The sequence below is a fragment of the Otolemur garnettii genome, unplaced genomic scaffold (assembly GCF_000181295.1).
Source record: "Otolemur garnettii isolate 467f Iridium unplaced genomic scaffold, OtoGar3 scaffold00015, whole genome shotgun sequence".
In the NCBI taxonomy this organism is placed as follows: Eukaryota; Metazoa; Chordata; class Mammalia; order Primates; family Galagidae; genus Otolemur; species Otolemur garnettii.
Window position 1 is genome coordinate 29,856,200 of NW_003852410.1, and position 19,986 is coordinate 29,876,185.

A 19,986-nucleotide genomic window follows, 5' to 3' on the forward strand; every position below is an offset into this window, starting at 1 on the left:
GTGAGATAATTGTGTTTTAAGCTGCTAGTTTTCAAGATAATCTGTTTTACACAGCAATGGCTTGCTAACACAGAAGGTTTAGAGAACTTTCTTACAAAATAAGGCCAGAAAAACAAATGTTTTAGGTAGAAGGTCTATTTACTCTAGGTAATAATATGGTACTCATTCATCTTCACTGATACAAAGGGCCTTTACATGAACATAGCACATATATATTCACCACCTAACTTTAGCTAAAGTATTTAAAACACAATTTTTTTCTCTTTTATCAAAGTTGCATAACTGATAAACTTTTTTAAAAAAAAATCTGGATTAATATGGGGGCATATATGATTAATTACATTGCTTGCATTTGTGAATAAACTCTTTTAAGTTTTGTTTTGGTGCCATGACTCGGATTTGATTTTTCTTTCTTTCTTTTTTTTTTTTTGAGATAGTCTCACTTGCCCTGAGTAGAATGCCATGGTGTCATTGTAGCTCACAGCAACCTTAAACTTGTGGGCTTAAGCAATCCTCTTGCCTCAGCCTCCAGAGCAGCTGGGACTACAGGCACCCTCCACAACCCCTGGTTAATTTCTGCATATTTAGTAGAGATAGGGTCTTGCTCTTGATTAGGCTGGTCTCGAAATTCTGATCTCAAGCAATCTACCTGCCTTGGCCTCCCAGAGTGCTGCACAGGAATACAGGCATGAGCCACCACACCTGGCCAACTCTGTAAATTTTAAAGAAAATTAAAATTTGGTTTTAAAATATTCAAAACATAAAAAAGAAAAAGAAAAAAAAATTCAAAACACATAAACTCTTTGAATATTAGCCATGGAGTAAAGGAGGAGTAGTAATGGGTGAGTCTAAATAAGCATAGGTTAATTATCTCATACCAAGTTCTCAACTCAAGCCAGAACAATATAACCATGCAAAGATTCTATAGATAGTGAAATGATTTATGGCAGAAACCTAGATTTAGGAAGTTGAAATGGTTTTAGTGCCTTTGGAACTGGTACCTGTGTGTTGTACCTGCCATGAGGAAAAATTCTTAGTCTAGCAGGAAAGGGTCCTGTCATTTAATAAGATGCTATTCAAGCAAGCATTCCTGCTTCAAACTCTAATGTAAAACAAGATAATGGATACATAAGTACACAAAAATTTAGAATAAGGCAAAATTATAGGGTAATTTCATAGAGTAGAAGTTTGAATCTCTCCTAAATGAAATCTGGCTACACTCTGGCCTGCTCAAGTGGTAAAAATGAAAAGATGAAGTAAATAGCAGCTGCAACAAAGGTAGGCTCCTCTACTTGCTCTCTTCTCACTCCCTAGTCTCCTTTGCTATTATTTATTCTCAGTGTTCCTATTTTTTTTTTTTTTTTGCAGTTTTTGGCCGGGGCTGGGTTTGAACCCGCCACCTCCGGCATATGGGGCCGGCCCTACTCCTTTAAGCCACAGGTGCTGCCTGTTCCTTTCTTTTCTACAGGCCTTTTGGGCTTTATCTCAGTGTCCTTACATGACAGGGTAACAAATCATATAACAAAAGATTTGAGCTAAAACATGCTTAATCTTTAGGAGGAAAAAACGTAGTTGCTCAACCTACTGAATGAGCTGCACTAAAATACAAACAGTAAGACATGGCAAACACTTGCTTCCATGTGTAATGGGTTTATTATCAGATCTATCCAATCTATGCCCTAGCCCCTCCTTTCAAAGAGTGGCTAACTCTTTTGGCTAACACACTTTTGTGGCTAACACAGTATGGCTAACACATTTTTCCTTGGCTTAGAAAAAAAAAAATCCAACAAACAAATAATCCCCCTCCCTCCCTCCCACAAAACCTTCACTAGTTAACCTGTTACAGTTACTTGCAAGGAAAACTCTAGGTCTTTACACATAAAACCTTAAAAATGCTTCACAATCATAATTTAAGAAAATCAACCTTAAATCTCAATGGTTTTCAATACCAGGACTTTAAGAGATACCAGCCCCGTTTTCCCAAACCATCTAGAAGAAAAACTCACTTTTGGCTCCGTAGCCCAAGAGCCCTGGCTTGGATAGTTGGGTAGTTGAAGAGAAAATACACTCTTCTGTGGTTCCATAGGCTTCTTTGTCTTTTTCCATTACACTGTACTATAAATGCCAGTTTTCTTCCTCACTTCTACACCAAAGATCTATGATGATAGGGATGGACTATTGCCAGCATCTGGCAAAGTGCCTCATATCTGATACTCAGTAAGTTTTTGTTAAATAGATACAAAACCACTGAAAACTGGAGACGGAACATGGAGTAGCAGAAAATGAAATAAAGATCTTGGGTCTTGGTTTGGCGCCTTGGCTCAAGCGGCTAAGGTGACAGCCACATACACCCACCTGAGCTGGCGGGTTCAAATCCAGCCTGGGTCCGCCAAACAATGACGGTTGCAACCAAAAAATAGCTGAGCGTTGTGGCAGGCGCCTATAGTCCCAGTAAAAGACAGGCAATTACAACAGACATTCCAGAAGTATTTTTGGCAACTGGTTCATTACTAAAGTAAGCATATTATTTCCCAAGGAGACAACTATGAAGGGGACAAACAGAGCTAGGTGATAATGCTTTTTGAGGTTTCATGATGTTATAGTCATATCTTATACACACATAAACTCTCAATAGTTGAGTCAGATAATTCATTTAAAATAGATGTACTGGTTCACCTAAAACTTTAACAGTTTTTTTCAGTGTGACATTCTCATAAACACTTATTTACCACTTGAATGGTATTTCACATACATTATCCTTTTAATTTTCACAACACTACTATAAGTATTATTCTCCTCTTCTTGTAAGTAAGGAAATGGAAACTCAAGAAAATAAGTGATTTGCCCAAGGTAATACAGCTAGTCAAAGGTAGAACTGTGATGTCAATACAAATCTTCTAAGCATCAAACACCACATTCTTTTCTTTTTCTGACTTTGTTGTGTAGTACCTTTGAATAATTCTTAAATATACCATTACAAGGTTGTTTTGTTTGTTTGTTGAGTCTCACTTTGTCAGTCTCACTTTCTTTGACAAGAGTCTTACTTTGTCACCCTCGGTAGATTGCTATGGCGTCATAGCTCACAGCAACCTCAAACTCTTGGGTTCAAGTGATTCTCTTGCCTCAGCCTCCCAAGTAGCTAGGACCACAGGCAATGTAAGAGACAGGGTCTTGCTCTAATTCAGGCTGGTCTCAAATCCTTGAGCTCAGGCAATCCACCCGCCTTGGCCTCCCAGAGTGCTGGGATTACAGGTGTGAGCCACTGTGCCTGGCCCAATATAAGGTTTTTCAATTCTTAACTGCTTTGCTTAAAATTTCTTAATTCTGGCTTGTCGCCTGTGGCTCAAGTGGCTAAGGCACCAGCCATATACACCTAAGGTGGCGGGTTCAAATCCAGCCCGGGCCTACCAAACAACAATGATGGCTGCAACTGAAAAAAAAAATAGCCAGGCGTTGTGGTGGGCGCCTGTAGTCCCAGCAACTTGGGAGGCTGAGGCAGGAAGACTCGCTTGAGCCCAGGAGTTGGAGGTTGCTGTGAGCTGTGATGCCACAGCTCTCTACCCAGGGGGATAGCTTGAGGCTCTGTCTCAAAAAAAAAAAAAAATGCTTAATTCTATCACTAAAAGTGAATAATTCTACTCTTTATTTAATCTGGAAGTGATCTGAACAAAACTGGAGATATTGCTTATGAATAGACTCATTTATATTTTTGAGAAAAACTAGAAGTAATTACAAAAAACCATTTAATCAATTTGTATAAAGTAAATATTGATTAAATTGTATAAAGTAAATTGTATACTTTTTGTATTTGTATACTTTTGTATACAATTGTATAAAGTAAATAGGTCTTACATTTTCTTTTTTTTTGGAGACAGAGCCTCAAGCTGTCCCCCTGGGTAGAGTGCTGTGGCATCACAGCTAGCAACCTCCAACTCCTGGGCTCAAGCAAGTCTCTTGCCTCAGCATCCCAAGTAGCTGGGACCACAGGTGCCCGCCACAATGCCCAGCTATTTTTAGTTGCAGCCGTCATTGTTGTTTGGCAGGTCCAGGCTGGATTCAAACCCGCCACCTTAGGTGTATGTGGCTGGCGCCTTAGCCACTTGAGCCACAGGTGCTGAGCCAGGTCTTACATTTTCAAGAGATTGGTCTGGCAAATGAGACATGTTTTAACAATAAGTCATATTAAAAGGGGAAAAAATAAAGTAATAAGTTAAATAAAAGGCTAATTAAAGTTGGAGGAAATAGCTAAGTATTTTCTTTTAGCATTGAAGAACACCAAACATGTTACGTTGCATAAAGAATCATTTCAAGAAAAGATTATTAACAACCCCACAGTAAAGTCAGTACTAAGAATCTCAATGATACCCAACTCAAACATGTGTATGGAGAGTAAAGTTATTTTATTAAATCATGCACATCACGTGTGTTAGTGCAAATAGTTTAATTTGTACTCCAGAAATTCTATTGTACTTTATATCTTTACAAAATAGATTTAAAACAATTATTTACTTTAAAAAATGTAATTCTGAAGTTAAGCATTTCAGAACAATATTTGCAATAACCTATATACAAGAGGTACTGGGTACCACTGGCATATTAGCATTCTGTGGTGGAGTGGCTTCCTGCAACAGAAAATGATGAAATGAACTATATGACAGTATTTTCTAAAGTCATTTGTGACTAATTCCTCCATAAATCTAATGATCCTCCCAACAGCAATCCCAAATAGCTTAAAATATAACCTTAAAGTACAAACAGTGACTGCCAAACATCACAAGGCAAATTAAATCCTAATTTGGCTAGACTTGTGGATTGCCACAGAACATTCAAACCAATTCACTGATATTCTCTCCCAGTCTTCATTACTGAAAAATTTAACTATGTGATACTTTAGGATATTCTATGATCTAAATAAACTTTATTGACATAACTATGATGCCACACAAAACCATAGCTAAACTTTCACTTCTGTGTTTTAAATTTTTAACATCAAGCAGTGTTTAGGTGCTTCATTGTGCATGGAATACCATTAATCTCAGGAATAGTGCTGCTCATTAACAGAAAGTCCCAATTAACAACAATAAAAAGAAAATAACCATTTGTATACCCAACCTGGAAATCTGTTGGTAGGTAACAACAGCCCACCTTGAATATGAATTATCTCTGACACATCATAACCAAATTAAGTCAATAAAAGCTTATCTAAAGAGATTAATTCTTTCTTCAATTAAACATGCTTGGAGGAACAGATGATAGAAAAAAAAATCATGCTTCCTAAAATGCTGTATATGAGAAACTAACTTGGCTTTTAAAGAAAATATGTCTTTAAATACATGAGGTTTAATAAATTTCATTCCAATTGACTCAACAGTTTGGTTGACTGTACTGAAATCGTGTAATTACTATGTTTTTGCTCCCAGAAATACTTCAGTTTGCTCAAGAAAATACACACTCTCATGGAAAGTTTTTCGAAGCTGATGTCCTCCACATCTTCAAGTCACATTAAGGCTGAATAAGCGTGCACATATTCCCCAGATTTTCACTATAACAGAATATTTTCCAAATGTATTTTTTCCTTAAAAAAAAAAAAAAGATTCACGCAAATAGTTGTTTCTAAGTCTTGTTCCCAATAGCTCAGTGGTTTTATAACAAGTAAAAATGGCGTAAATATGTAAAAAAATATATATATATATGTGTATATATTTCAAACTGATAGGCACTGAGCACACAGGGCCTCTTTTCCCATGTATGTATTGGTTGTTTGGTTTGGGTAGTTATCGAATCAGAAAAATGAGTTATCTTGTCATCAGAATTCAGAGTAAAGTACTCATAAATTGAATGTTATAAATAATTTGGTGTAACAAGAAGCCTACTTTAGGCCACCATAATATTCAGAATCTCAACGTACTAATGTAAAAATTACATGAAAAACTGCAAGCAAATTATTGCTTACAGTAGAATAAAGTCACAATTTTATATCTTCTTTATAGACAGATACATTTTATATAATTTAAAGCAATGACCCTACAGCTGTATTCTTGTACTTCTGCTGTTTTAAGAGGTAAAAAGGAAGAAAATGGTTCTGTTTGCCCCCAGCATGAGTGTGATGCCAGCTTCTAGAGGGAGGACGGTGTACAGACTCAAGGAACACTCTCATGGAGAAGCTCTGGCCAAACCTGGCACATACAGCACGATGGCTGTCACCGCAACCAGGGCAGCCAACATGGGCATCCAGGGCCAGGGTTTCTGTGTGGAAAGAAACCGAGAGTCAATATCACATTCTCCCCTCTCCTTTCATACCACCTAACCCCTTGGTTCCAGATAGTCCTGAATACTTAACAGAATATTGAAAAAATCTTATTTTTATTTCATATGAGTGAAATTTAAAGAGAAAAAGGATAAAAAGTACAGGTATGAGGAGAGCCATGAAAGCAGGACCACCACTTGGAAGCCTAATACACACTAGGAAAGTCCTGGCCAGTTTTCAACTTTGTTGCAGTTGAAAACAAGTAGGGATGTCTAAGAAATCCTCTGGGCGCCACCTCCTTTACCCATGTATTACAATGTAAACGATAATATATGGACACTTGTAGTATGTTTCTGCCTAACATGTTTATTTCTTGAAGAAAATCAGACTTATATGTTGGGATATTTACATAAAGGGCTCATGGCTAAGGTGATGGAAATGGCCTAGGCTTTAATCCTCTAACTTGAAAGCATAGAAGACAAACTCAGATGAGGCTTAAGATGGGGAAATGACATTAGATATCCTGCCCATCTGATAATTTTGGTAAAGCCCTTCTCTAGTATAATAGAGCCAGCCATGTGATCGCCTCATATATTCTACTGATATGCAAGCCAGTTAAAGGCAAGCATGGATGGGCTGTTACCTCTTAACTTTCAGAGGGCTTTATAATATGAAGTAGCTTTGGTTGATTTTTATTTTTACTTGTGTTCCCAGAGTCTTATTGAGAAAGCTGTTTTCTTTCTTTCTTTCTGTTTTTTTGAGACAAAGTTTCACTTTGCCACCTGGGTAGAGTGCCTTGGTGCTATAGTTCACAGCAAACTCTTGGACTCAAGCAATTTTCTTGCCTCAGCCTCCCAAGGAGCTGGGACTACAGGCACCGGCCACAACACCCAACTATTTTTAGAGATGGAGTCTTGCTCTTCCTCAGGCTAGTGAAAGCTGGTTTTTAAAGAAATACTCTGTTGTTGCAGATAAGGGCTCAGAAAGATATGTTGATAGGTTTATGTTATACTCTCATAAGTACCTATTGGGGTTGAGGCTGCCAGCCAAGCTAATCACATTCTTTTTCATATTCATCCAGAGTACAAATAGGCAAAGGGTTAAAACAAACTCTACATTATGAAAGGGAGAGGGTAGAAAGGAGAGAGGAGAGGGAAGAAAGCTGGCTGAAAACTTCAGAGAGGCAAACTCTTCATTTCTCATTGAACTCTGATAAAACTCATAATTAGAAAGAGGGGTACTAATGTTGTAGAAATTCATAGTTTACTCCACAGTTTGCTAGAGATAAAGACTCAATTAAAGGTAGCATATTAACAACTGGTTAGCTTGTTGTTCATGGTTAGCATTACTACGAAGGAAACGAGACAAAATGTTATGTGATTAGTTGAATATTCAGTTCACTTGTATGACACAAATACACGGCATACTAAATGAAGGGTTTGCTTCAGGTAACAAAATACCTGTGTGTTTTTGCCATGCACTATATTACGAATATGGCACAAACAGGTGACGGGGACAAACAGACAAGGACTCAACAGTAGTGCTTGTACCTTTCTCTACCACAATGGACCGAAACACCAAAACAGGAAAGCCAGGAATAGGCCGATGAATACGGCTGGGACGGGTTGTAATATGGAAGGCTAAAGAAGGGAAGGGATATTAAAATCATTTTATGCTATAAAAATAATCAGATAAGATGATTTAGACTCCGGGGGGTGGGAGGGAAGGAAGGAAGACTAAAGTTATAGAAGTATACCACTCAGGTTTGGCACTGATTTGAACATTTTAAAGACATCTAGCACAATCTAGGATGATGGAATGTGGTATGTAAGTTGGCAAACTATCAGTTTAAAAGGAACAGCTGGAGGCAATGGGCAATATGGGTGTCCTGAAGACCCTAATGCAATATAGCACATTAAGACAGAGCAATGACAACACGTCACCAACTAATGCTCTGCTTGACAGTACATTATTTTTGTTCCACACCTGGAATCCATTATTTGACAATGTAATTTCTTGGCAATGGTCAAGGTTTATTTTATCCTTCTAACAAAACCTTCCCCCCCACCAACCAAAACTCTTTTGCTTATGAGATGTATTGCTTAAAAATAAATGCCCTGTGACAATGTGTGCTCCCTACATCAAGCAAGAGATCCAACACAATGTATAATAAAGATTTGGCATATAAAGACAGGCAGCAGAGTCTCAGGGCTTTCATTTGTGTTATTAGAATACAATTAATTATTATTATTATTTGTTTTTTGGAGGCAAGAGTCTCCACAGAATCAGCATCACAGCAACCTCAAATTCCTGGGCTCAAGTGATCCTACTGTCTCAATCTCATGAGTAGCTGGGACTATAGTCACCTGCCACAATGCCCAGCTAATTTTTCTAATTTTAGTAGAGATGAGGTCTTGCTTCGCTTAGGCCAAGCTCAAACTCCTGACCTCAAGCAATGCTCCTCCTGCCTTGGCCTTCCAGAGTGTTAGGATTACAGGCATGAGTCACCACACCTAGCCTAGAATATAATTAATTTTCAAAATTGGAAAGGAATTGCCACAATGAGTGTTATCACAGAGTAAAATTTTAGTAACATAAGTACAACATCACACAAAAAGGTAACTTATCTCTAGGTGAAATGTAAGTATAAATGATATTAATAATAGTGAGGTTACTTTTGAAAATGTTCTAAATAGGGTGGTGCCGGTGGCTCAGTGAGTAGGGCGCCGGCCCCATATACTGAGGGTGGTGGTTTCAAACCCGGTCCCGGCCAAATTGCAATAAAAAAATAGCTGGGTGTTGGGACAGGCGCCTGTAGTCCCAGCTACTCGGGAGGCTGAAGCAAGAGAATCACCTAAGCTCAAGAGCTGGAGGTTGCTGTGAGCTGTGACGCCACAGTACTCTACTGAAGGCAACAAAGTGAGACTCTGTTTCTAAAAAAAACGAAAATGTTCTAAATAGTATAGGGGGATCCGTTCTGATTATGCTTTATGCTAGATGTCTTCAGTGGGTTAATTTAGGATGAAGTAGTCTGAAACTTCATAATCAGAGGGATATGAATTAATATAAAAAGAGAAGAAATCAAACCATTATGATCTGATTTTAGAAGAGTTCTGTAACCTACATTTTCAAAAATAAATGGAATCCATTTTTGCTTAGTGTAAAGCCTGCACGCTCAATTCATTTACTTCTAAAAGGCTTCTACTTAAAGGAGCAAGCCTTTAATGTCTAAAAATTAAGACGACTTTCTTTACCAAAAGACATTGGACACAACTCATGAGCATTGTGTAAGCAATTGAATAACTAGATGGCCATGCAATGTCACTCTTTTGTAGTTGTGCTGCAAGTTAAGCAGAGCGCTTTCCTCCAAAGGAAGCATGTGGCTCACGCATACTACAGTGTCCAAGCCATGACAGAGGTTTGAAATAAGTCAGAGGACAGTCAACCACACTAAACAACCACCTGATAGAACCCACAAAGGCAATGATCACTAAAACATACAACACAACATTTATTTAGTGTAACATTTTTTAAAAGACCATCTGCCTTTCTAGCAAATGAAAAGCAAATAAATATTATTAAACTCGATTTATACCAAAATGTTCCTCTCTTTTTCTCTCCCCCCTCTTATTTCTCGGTCTCTGACTCTCTCTCTCTCTCTTACACACACTCACAATGCCCTACAGAAACTTGCAAATATTTCCTAATATTCCTAAGGATGCCCAAAAAACACTAAGCTTTTAAGAAATGTGCCTTAGTAAGAACATTATTAGTATAAAATGAAAACCATAAGTAAGTCTCCATTTTTCTGATACATCCAAATGCTAAACGTACTATTCTTATCCAAACGTACTCTCTTTAAATGCATCCCTCCCTAGCAGTAAAAGGCTTCATTTCCCAGCAGGGCATAAACATAAGCCAGATGATGGCTTAGTGACAGCTTTAGACTCATCTGGGAAAAGGTGACTGCTCTTAGGTAAGCTGCTTTATTGCAAACAAGGGTCTTTCTCAAGGCAGTCCTCAGGCTATTCTAGGAGCATAGATTAAAAGGGCAAATTTTTACTCAAAAACTTGACTGCATAATAATTTCACCATGGAATTTCATAATGAAAAGCTTACTCCACTGTATCATTAGCCTTTCAAAGTAGTAATGAAGTCCTCTGAAAATCAATTTCAAATCTCTCACCTACATCTCAATAAAAGCTAAGTTGAGTTTGCAAAGACTTACATTATTTCCTTTCTCTCGGAGCAGCTTCAAGTGGTCTTTACATTGTTTGAGCTCATCTGTGATTGATTGCTTTTCCTGCTCAGTCATTTCAAACTTCAACTTCAGTTCTGAGAGTACAGTCTGTGTCTTTTCATACTAAAGGCAAAGAAAAAAAAAGTGTGCAGACTCAACTTATAATGGGTATGAATATATGTCAGGCTTATATGCCAGACCCTGTTTAGTCACCTGGAACACCAAAGTCAAGCCTTTTTGTTTTAAGAAAGATAAGAATCATTTGTACCTGTAACAAGCCGTCTTTAATGCCTACTTGATTCTATCTAAGAATTTTCTGGCCCTGGAGTTAAAAAAAATGAACAGAAGTCACCATTTTGTCATCTGTTTCTAATATAAAGGGTCACTTTTTCCACCAAGTGACTTACAGGAGAAAATGAAACTTTCAAACTGAGCAAAAGGAAAGCAAGTGAGGAAAAATTCCATAGTCTAAATGAATGCCAATGTTAGGAATCTTGAGTTTATATCCTAGTAACCAATGTCAGCCAAGATATTTTAGTCTTTTTTTTTTTTTAATTCAAAGAGGTTTATTTTGAGCCAAATTTGAGGACCATGACCCAGAGCCACACCCAGGAAGCCTTGAGCAGGCAGATTTGCTATGGTGGAGTTAGTTTGGCTTTATGCATTTCAGGGAGATAGGAGTTACAGGTATAGTCATAAATCAATACATGGAAGGCACACATTGGTTTGGCCCCCAAAGGCAGGATATCCTGAAGCAGGGGCTTACAGGGGACAGATGGGTTTAAACAATCATTCATTTATAATTGGTTAACAAAATGAAGTTTTGCCTAAATGTTTGGAATGTTTAAGCTAAGACAAGGAAGTATGTTAATCAGAGACAAGCCACCTAGATACTTTAGTCTTGAAGTAAAAAAGTATCAACTCCCAATAGCATCACTGGGTACTATAGTGTTCTTGGTTAGTGAATTTTCTAGGCAAATAAGGCAAAGAAATGTAACCTACCACAATGACTAGGACATTTTTATTTCTACACTTGAAACTTACAAGTGTCAATTAAAAATTGGTTTCTGATAGAATGTTTCTTTTCTGGAAAACTGTTTACCAAATGTAAGTTGACTTTAAGATAGATTAGCCAGGTGGCACCTGTGGCTCAAAGGAGTAGGGCACTGGCCCCATATGCCAGAGGTGGTGGGTTCAAACCCAGCTCTGGCCAAAAACTGGGGGGGCGAGGGAGGGAGATAAATTAGCCATCTCTTGAACACAGAGGAGGCCAATGTGAACCATAGTTTGGACTGGCCCAACTTTCCACAGACCAAGGAGTATAGAATTCTAGACTGGCTCCACTTATAGATTCTGCATCTTACATGCAAGCTGGGCTTCCAGTCAAAGAGCAGAGATTGTTCTGCTACTGGCTGTGCCTTTGTCTCTACCTCTGCTGACCCACTCTGCCATCTCTAAAGGTTTTAGAAGGAAGACAGAAAGATAGGACTGAATATAAAATAAATATACCATGAGTATGGCATACTAGAAATGTTCCTCCTCTTCCTGATATATAGCCTATAAGACCCAAAAGTTTCCAGTTCACCTCTATCTATAGCCTAGCAATTCCTCAATAAGGAACACTTGTATAAGGGTGCTTCTGAAAAACACAAATATCTTGGACCAATTAGGAGTTCATCATTACACTTAACAAAGATAAATATTAAGAATGCAAATGAATGAAAACATTAGACAGGAGAAATGGGAGTGGGAGGGGTTAGGGTCAACACAGGGGTCACCAGAAAGGGGGAAGGAAGGTATGAGTACAGATATAGAGGTAAAATACCAAAGAACCCTCCCACCCCCTCTTACCTAACAACTTTCCCAGAACAAGCCTGGTTAGTACACCAGTGAATGAACTAAGGAGTAAGATTCACCAGCTTTATGATAGCTTTTTTCAGTTGATGTGAGGATATGTGGACTTAATGCCAGAAGGTTACTGGCATGTTGCCAAGGCAAAGCTAGTGTACCCAGTTTCTGTACTTTAGAGCATAATCAATTCTCAATGATTCATGATCTGATTAACAGTGACTAATAAAAAATAAGTAAAAAGTGCTTTGTTGACCAAAATTTTCCCTTACTTTCCTTTTCCACCATTCTTAGAGCCAGCCTCCCTTTGCACCAAAAGCATGTAATTATTTCTCCATTCCAGGAGTTATGAAGCAGAACCACAGGAAGGCAGCTCAGTCAGGAAGATCCTGCTATTTACCTCTAGCATGTCAGTGGAGTAGGAACAAAGGAACAATTCTGGCCCTGTGGCAGGTGGTAAAGTGAAACAATTTACTTTTTTTCCTCTTTTTTTTCTTTATGGTTGAGACAGAGTCTCATTTTGTCACCCAGCCTAGAGTACAGTGGCAACATCATAACCCATTGCATTCTCCAACTGCTGGCCTCAAGTGATCCCCAACCTTGGCCTCCCAAAGTGCTAAGATTACATGTGTGAGCCACCATGCCCAGCTCAAACAACTTTGTTTAATCAGTCTTTGCAGAGTAGACTTGTATGTTCATTGTTTTACAAATTTTTAAATTATAGGTACTCCTACTAAAATATACAGATGCTTTCTAAAGTCAAATATAAAGATGACATATTTTTTCTTAATACTGAAGATTAAAAGGTACTTTTCTCACATACTTTTTCTTTGTTAAAAGCTGCACATATAAAAAAAAATTCATTAGTGGGAACAAAGGTCACCTTCTGCAGCCTGAGTGTCACACCTTGCACAGAAATCATTTTTGCTCCATCTTGCTTTCTAACTCTGAGTTGAGAAATGAGCTCAGTCCTGATTAAGAGGGAAATACCACACAATATTACCAACACTTTGGTTAGTCTTTATAAAAACAACCATACCTGGGCTTACTTAGTTTGTCATATTTTAGCCTGTTATAGTATGGAAAACAATCATATACTGTGCACAGTAAGCATGATTCTATAAAATAAAGGAGAACAAAGGGGATTTGCAGTGGATCACATGGAGATAAGAACCTTATTAAAGCACATTTTAGTTGCAGACTAGTATTCAAAACATTGACATCAGGACAAACAGAAGGAGAGCAATTTCACATTACAAAAGAGTATGAAGACTATACATCATTTCACAATGAGTAACACTGAACAAGAAAACAGAAAAGAAACACATTGACAAGATAAGACATATTTTTAAATGTGCTGCATTTAATGCAATCCAAGACTATCAACAATTTAGATGCTATAACAACATGCCACTGCCATTCATGGAAATAGTTAAAGCATATTGCACCAATTACTCAGTGACCAAAACCAGGCAAACATGTAATGCAACGAAATGACTAATGCATTCATAGTAACATACAATAGAATCATCTTCCAACCACAGTATTCTTCCCAGATTTTGAAAGAATTATGGCATATGGTCTGGAAGGACACAAAATGCTTATAGTATTAATACTAAGATATTTACTTTGGCACAAAATTTATGTTCCAACTAACTAAAATGAGATTTCTCCTAAAACACATATCCTTAGCAAGGTAAAAACGAACATATTACAAAATTAATATGTCCACAAGAAAATAAAAAATGTTACAGTTTTCTTTTCTTTAGAAACAGATAAGAAAACAGAAGAAAAATAATCATTTCCAAATTCAAGATACTACAAGGAAACGAAAGTATAAAGAAGTACTGCATTGATTAAGAAGATTTAAAAACAATTTTGGGAAAATTCATTATTAAAGACTAAGAGAGTTGTTTTCAACTTCCTTCTAATTTATAAAGAATCCTTTTTATTTTAATGAGACAGGGTCTTACTCTGTCATCCAGGCTGGAGTGCAGTGGGGGCATGATCATAGGTCATAGTAGCCTCAAATTCCTGGGCTCATCCCCATCCTCCTACCATCAGCATCCCAAGTAGCTGGGACTACAGGCACATGGTACCAGGCCCAACTAAAAAAAAGTCCTGCTATGTCCCCCAGGCTAATCTTAAACTCCTAGCCTCAAACAACCCTCCTGCCTTGGCCTCCCAAATTGTCGGGATTACAGGCATTGAGCCACTAGCTGGGCCAAGAATTCTTTTTTTTTTTCCCCTTGAGACAGAGTTTCCCTCTGTTGCCCAGGCTAGAGTGTTGGTTGGGGTGTCAGCCTAGCTCACAGCAACCTCAGACTCCTGGGTTCAAGCAATCCTCTTGCCTCAGTCTCCCAAGTAGCTGGAACTTCAGGTACCTGACACAATGCCTGGTTAATTTTTCTGTTTTTTTCATAGAAATGGGGATCTTGCTTTTGCTCAGGCTGGTCTCAAAGTCCTGAGCTCAAGGGATACTCCTGCTTCAGCCTCCCAGAGTGCTAGGATGTCTAGCCCAAGAATCTTTTTTTTTCCTTGGGACTGAGTCAGTATGTTGCCCTTGGTAGAGTGCCATGGTGTCACAGCTTACAACAACCTCAAACTCTTGGGCTTTAAGTGATTCTCTTGCCTCAGTCTCCCAAGTAGCTGGGACTACAGATACCCACCACAATGCCCAGCTATTTTTTGTTGCAGTTGTCATCATTGTTTAGCTGGCCTAGCTTGGGCTTGAACCCACCAGCCGTGGTGTATGTGGCCGGCGCCCTAACTGCTGAGTTATGGGTGCCAAGCCCCAAGAATCCTTTTAAGAAATTCTACAGGCTCGGCGCCTATAGCTCAACCGGCTAAGGCGCCAGCCACGTACACCTAAGGTGGCGGGTTCGAATCCCCAGCCCGGACCCGCCAAACAACAATGACGGCTGCAACCTAGCCGGGCGTTGTGGCGGGCGCCTGTGGTCCCAGCTACTTGGGAGGCGGAGGCAGGAGACTCGCTTGAGCCCAGGAGTTGGAGGTTGCTGTGAGCTGTGATGCCATAGCACTCTACCCAGGGGGACAGCTTGAGGCTCTGTCTCAAAAAAAAAAAAAAAGAAATTCTACAACTAGGCTTGGTGCCCGTAGCTCAGCGGCTAGGGCACGGGCCATGTACACTGAGGCTGCCATGTTCGAACCCAGCCTGGGCCAGCTAAAACAACAACAACAAAAAATAGTCAGGTGTTCTGGCAGGTGCCTGTAGTCCCAGCTACTTGGGAGGCTGAGGCAAGAGAATTGCGTAAGCCCAGGAGCTGGAGGTAGCTGTGAGCTGTGATGCCAAAGCATACTATCCAGGGTGACAGCTTGAGGCTCTGTCTCAAAAAAAAAAAAAGAAAAGAAAGAAAGAAAGAAAGAAATTCTACAACTAAGGTGGTCCCCAACTGGCAGATTCAAATGTATTGTCCTTGTCCATCCTCTGAACTGGCCTGGCAGGAGTGAATGCAGGGAGTGTATGAGACCAGCAGGTCTGAATGCAGTACTCACTGCACTGCTGTCAACTTCAAGGTTTTGGGAAGTTCTAGATCCTAGCCCTCCCACTATTTTGGGATGTTGAGCAAATCACTTAACTGGGACATTTCATTTACTTCCCTTTTAGTTTGGGAAATAAAAGATACCTGCCTTACTCAGGAAGAAGCTGGGTAGGTTCTCTGTCTCAAAGTTAATCCTTACCATTTTTAACAGATTTTTAAAGAGCCATTCAAGTCAAGGTTTTAAGCAAAATGACATGAAAAGTGAACATGCACGTTAGTGAAGAAGGGGAAAATTAGGTAGAAGGAAACAAAGTAAAAGGTTATAGAGTATACTTTGGCTGGCTGGCTATGGGGATGAATTTTAAGTAACTCTTCAGGTCAGTCTCACCTGGCGGCATAATAGTATGGCCCCCAGTTTACTTTCCAAAAATATCCCAGGTTAAACAGAATTCACTCTTTGACATATAAACAATGGATCAAGTGATCTGATATAAAGGGCTTCTCACATAGATCAAGCAACAGGTAGAGAAAAATTAAAATGTAATTTTGTATATTTATATTTTTGACATCAACTTTACTGATGAATTCTCTCTATATGGACCTTCATACACAACTACAAATCACCAAGCAGGATGTTTCAAGTATCAGCTTTGTGACAGGAATGTGACTTCTGCTTCCCTTTATTTCTAACTAGCATGGATATCTGATTTGCTTTTGGCTGTAAGTCCAACCATAATCGGGCTCACAATGTCTTTTCGCTTTACCTCTTTCTGTACATCCTTTGCTTGGTTTTCAGCCTTACTGAGAAGAGTTTTTAAATCAGCTGAATCCCGAAGATGCTGTTCTTTCAAGGATCCCACTTGATTCTCAAGCTCTTTCCTAGTCATCTGAAGGATGCTGAGGTCACTGGTTAGTTCTAAACTCTGCTTCTGAGAACTGCAACATAAATATTGAGAGTAGTTATTCACAGGTAGAAAATGGACATAAGGGGAAGTCCATGTTTTAATATATTTTACTAAAGTATAAGAAACAATGAGATATTTTCAATAAGCAAAAAGCATTAAAAAACTAAAAAAAAGCAAGGAAATTGTCTTTTTTTTTTTTTTTTGAGACAGAGTTTCACTATGTTGCCCTCACCATGGTGTCACAGCTCACAGCAACTTCAAACTCTTGGGCTCAAGCAATTCTCTTGCCTCAGTCTCATCTCCCAAGTAGCTGGGACTACAGACACCCACCACAATGCCCGGCTATTTTGGTTGTTGTTGTTGTAGTTGTCATTGTTGTTTAGCAGGCCCAGTATGTGGTTGGTGCTGTAACCACTGAGCTATGGGTGCCAAGCCATAACTGTCTCATAAAATATACCAAAAAGTTGAAATTTTAAAAATAGAAGTAGATGATTAAGTCTATATTTTATATCAAATTATATTAACTTTATCATAAAAAGACTCAGTATAGGTCTTTTACAAAAAAGAATATAGGTATTTCAGCTTCTAAGTTTAAGTAATTGACAAATAAGATGGTGATCAGAAACTTAAAAGCTTAAGAGCCACTGCCAACTCAAGTAAGACAAACCTGTTTAAATGAGAAGACACACGACATGGGTATAGAGGTGGTGAAGCAGAAGGCAAAGAACTGGGGGCTGGGGGCGCTGGGTTCTATACCCTAGCCTTCCTACTATTTAGGAATGGGATGTTGAGCGAATCACTTAACTGGCACATTTCATTCTTTAAGTAAACATTCCCTGAGTTCTTAGCTCTGTGCCAGGTGCTATGTTAGATAGACAAAAGTAACAAAAGGAGAGTCTCAAAGCCCTCTGCTGTCAAACAAGAAAATTGAACTCAATAACTTTTGAGGCTGTTCTCCAGCTTAAATTCTATGATTACTATTATAATTTGATGTAAAAAAAACTGATTTACGGCTTGGCACCTGTGGCTCAAGTGGCTAAGGCGCCAGCCACGTACACCTGAGCTGGCAGGTTCGAATCCAGCCCAGGTCCACCAAACAACGACAGCTACAACCAAAAAATAGCTGGGTGTTGTGGCGGGTGCCTATAGTCCCAGCTACTTGGGAGGCAGAGGCAGGAGAATGGCTTGAGACCAGGAGCTGGAGGTTGCCGTGAGCTATGATGCCACAGTACTCTACCCAGGGTGACAGCTTGAGGCTCTGTCTCAAAAAAAAAAAAAAAAATCTGATATAAGGAAAACAGCTTCATATGCATGAACAGAAATTCCTTGTTCAATTCCTTCTATATCACAGACAGTAGAGAACAAAAGACCTGTAGAATATAGTTGAGTTAAAAAATTTGGCTCCATTAAATAGCAATTTTATTTTATTTATTTATTTTTTTGAGACAGAGCCTCAAGCTATCGCCCTGGGTGGAATGCCGTGGCATCACAGCTCATGGCAACTTCCAACTCCTGGGCTCAAGCCATTCTCCTGCCTCTGCCTCCCAAGTAGCTGGGACTACAGGCCCCTGCCATAACACCCGGATATATATATATTTTTTTTTTTGGTTGCAGCATCGTTGTTGTTTAGCGGGCCTGGGCTGGATTCGAACCCTCCAGTTCAGGTGTATGTGGCTGGTGTCTTAGCTGCTTGACCCACAGGTGCTGAGCCTAAATAGCAATTTTAAATAGCAGTTTTACATTGTTCAGAATGGATCATTCAAGAATCAGACTCAATACCGTAGCTGAAGTACTACAGAGTATAAATCTCATCCTGACTGTATTATATGAAGATTCTTAGGTCTGAATCTGCCGGCAAATATAGCTAGAAATTAAATGGCAAGTAGCTGGTAAGCAGCAAGTAAAAGGTAAGTAGCTGCTGAGTACTACTTAAAATACTGGGGAGGCTTACTAAATAAATTTAGAAAACTACTGCACCAGAAGAGTTTAAGAAACAGAATTAATTTGTCTCAATACTTTAGCCAGATGACTTGACCAATAATCTAATATATTCTACCTTTTGGGAGCTTAGTATTTTTAAACCACATGCTTCTATTCACAAGAGTTTATAGACTTGCTTTTCAACACATAAACAAAATATGAAGTAATTAAAAAAATAGTACTCAACAATCTGCCAGGTTCAGGTTCTAATCCATTGCATCTCAAATATAAGAGATCTAGTTTGAATCTTTATTATTATATTATATTTTTTTAGACAGCCTCAAGCTGTTGCCCTAGTAGAGTACTGTGACATCACAGCTCACAGCAACCTCCAACTCCTGGGCTCAAGCGAGTCTCCTGCCTCTACCTCCCAAGAAGCTGGGATTACAGGTGCCCACCACAAGGCCTGGCTATTTTTTGGTTGCAGCCATCTTGTTTGGCGGGCCCAGGCTGTATTCGAACCTGCCAGCTCAGGTGTATATGGCTGGCACCTTAGCCATTTGAGTCACAGGTGCTGAGCCTAGTCTGAATCTTTAAAATACCAATAATTTCAAAATAAGAATAATTAAAATAATCAATGCTGATAATCAAACATTGGTGTTTGTTGCTTGATAGAATACCAAATTAAGTGGATTCACTAAGATCTTAATGTATTCCAAATGCATCACCATCTTACATACACTTTACAGTTTATACCAAACAATTTATTTGCATGAGCTGTCACAGAGATAATCAGTTCACTCCTTAATATAGGCTTGTGTGTGTGTGCATGCGTGTGTATTTGTAGTTTGGATGTCTATTTTGTCCTATTTATATTTTGAAATTGCTTTTACAAACTTTTACATGTTATAAATACACATTTGTTTTTATTCCTTTTTGTGAATCATATCTTCACATTCAGAAAGTAATACATATAAAATGAATACTATGACACTAGAAGAGAAAATAAAAGCACTTCATGGATATTAATATTGAGAACACATGGTTGTAATAAGGGGTTTCAGAGGATAAACCAGCACATCTTGTTCCTTCAGTGAGTTAATATTTTTAACATATGATCCACATTACAATTTGTTTTTATAAATAGATAATGAAACTTATGGCTCAGCACCTGTGGCTCAAGCGGCTAAGGTGCCAGCCACATACACCTAAGGTGGCGGGTTCAAATCCCCAGCCCGGGCCCGCCAAACAACAATGATGGCTGCAACCAAAAAAATGGCTGGGCATTGTGGTGGGTGCCTGTAGTCCCAGCTACTTGGGAGG

General features: G+C 38.9%; 1 protein-coding gene across 1 annotated transcript in view; it reads right to left on the reverse strand.

Moving 5' to 3' along the window:
* Window positions 1-4,384: 4,384 nt before the first annotated feature.
* The window catches only part of SLMAP (sarcolemma associated protein), a 172,316-nt gene continuing 156,714 nt past the window's right edge, over window positions 4,385-19,986 (reverse strand). Inside the window, exons 22-24 of the mRNA XM_023510665.1 lie at window positions 16,603-16,774; window positions 10,476-10,610; window positions 4,385-6,246 (exon numbers count right to left, since the gene is read on the reverse strand). Coding sequence (XP_023366433.1) covers window positions 6,154-6,246; window positions 10,476-10,610; window positions 16,603-16,774 — 400 coding nt within the window. The 3' untranslated portion in view covers window positions 4,385-6,153. The remainder of the gene's footprint in view (window positions 6,247-10,475; window positions 10,611-16,602; window positions 16,775-19,986) is intronic.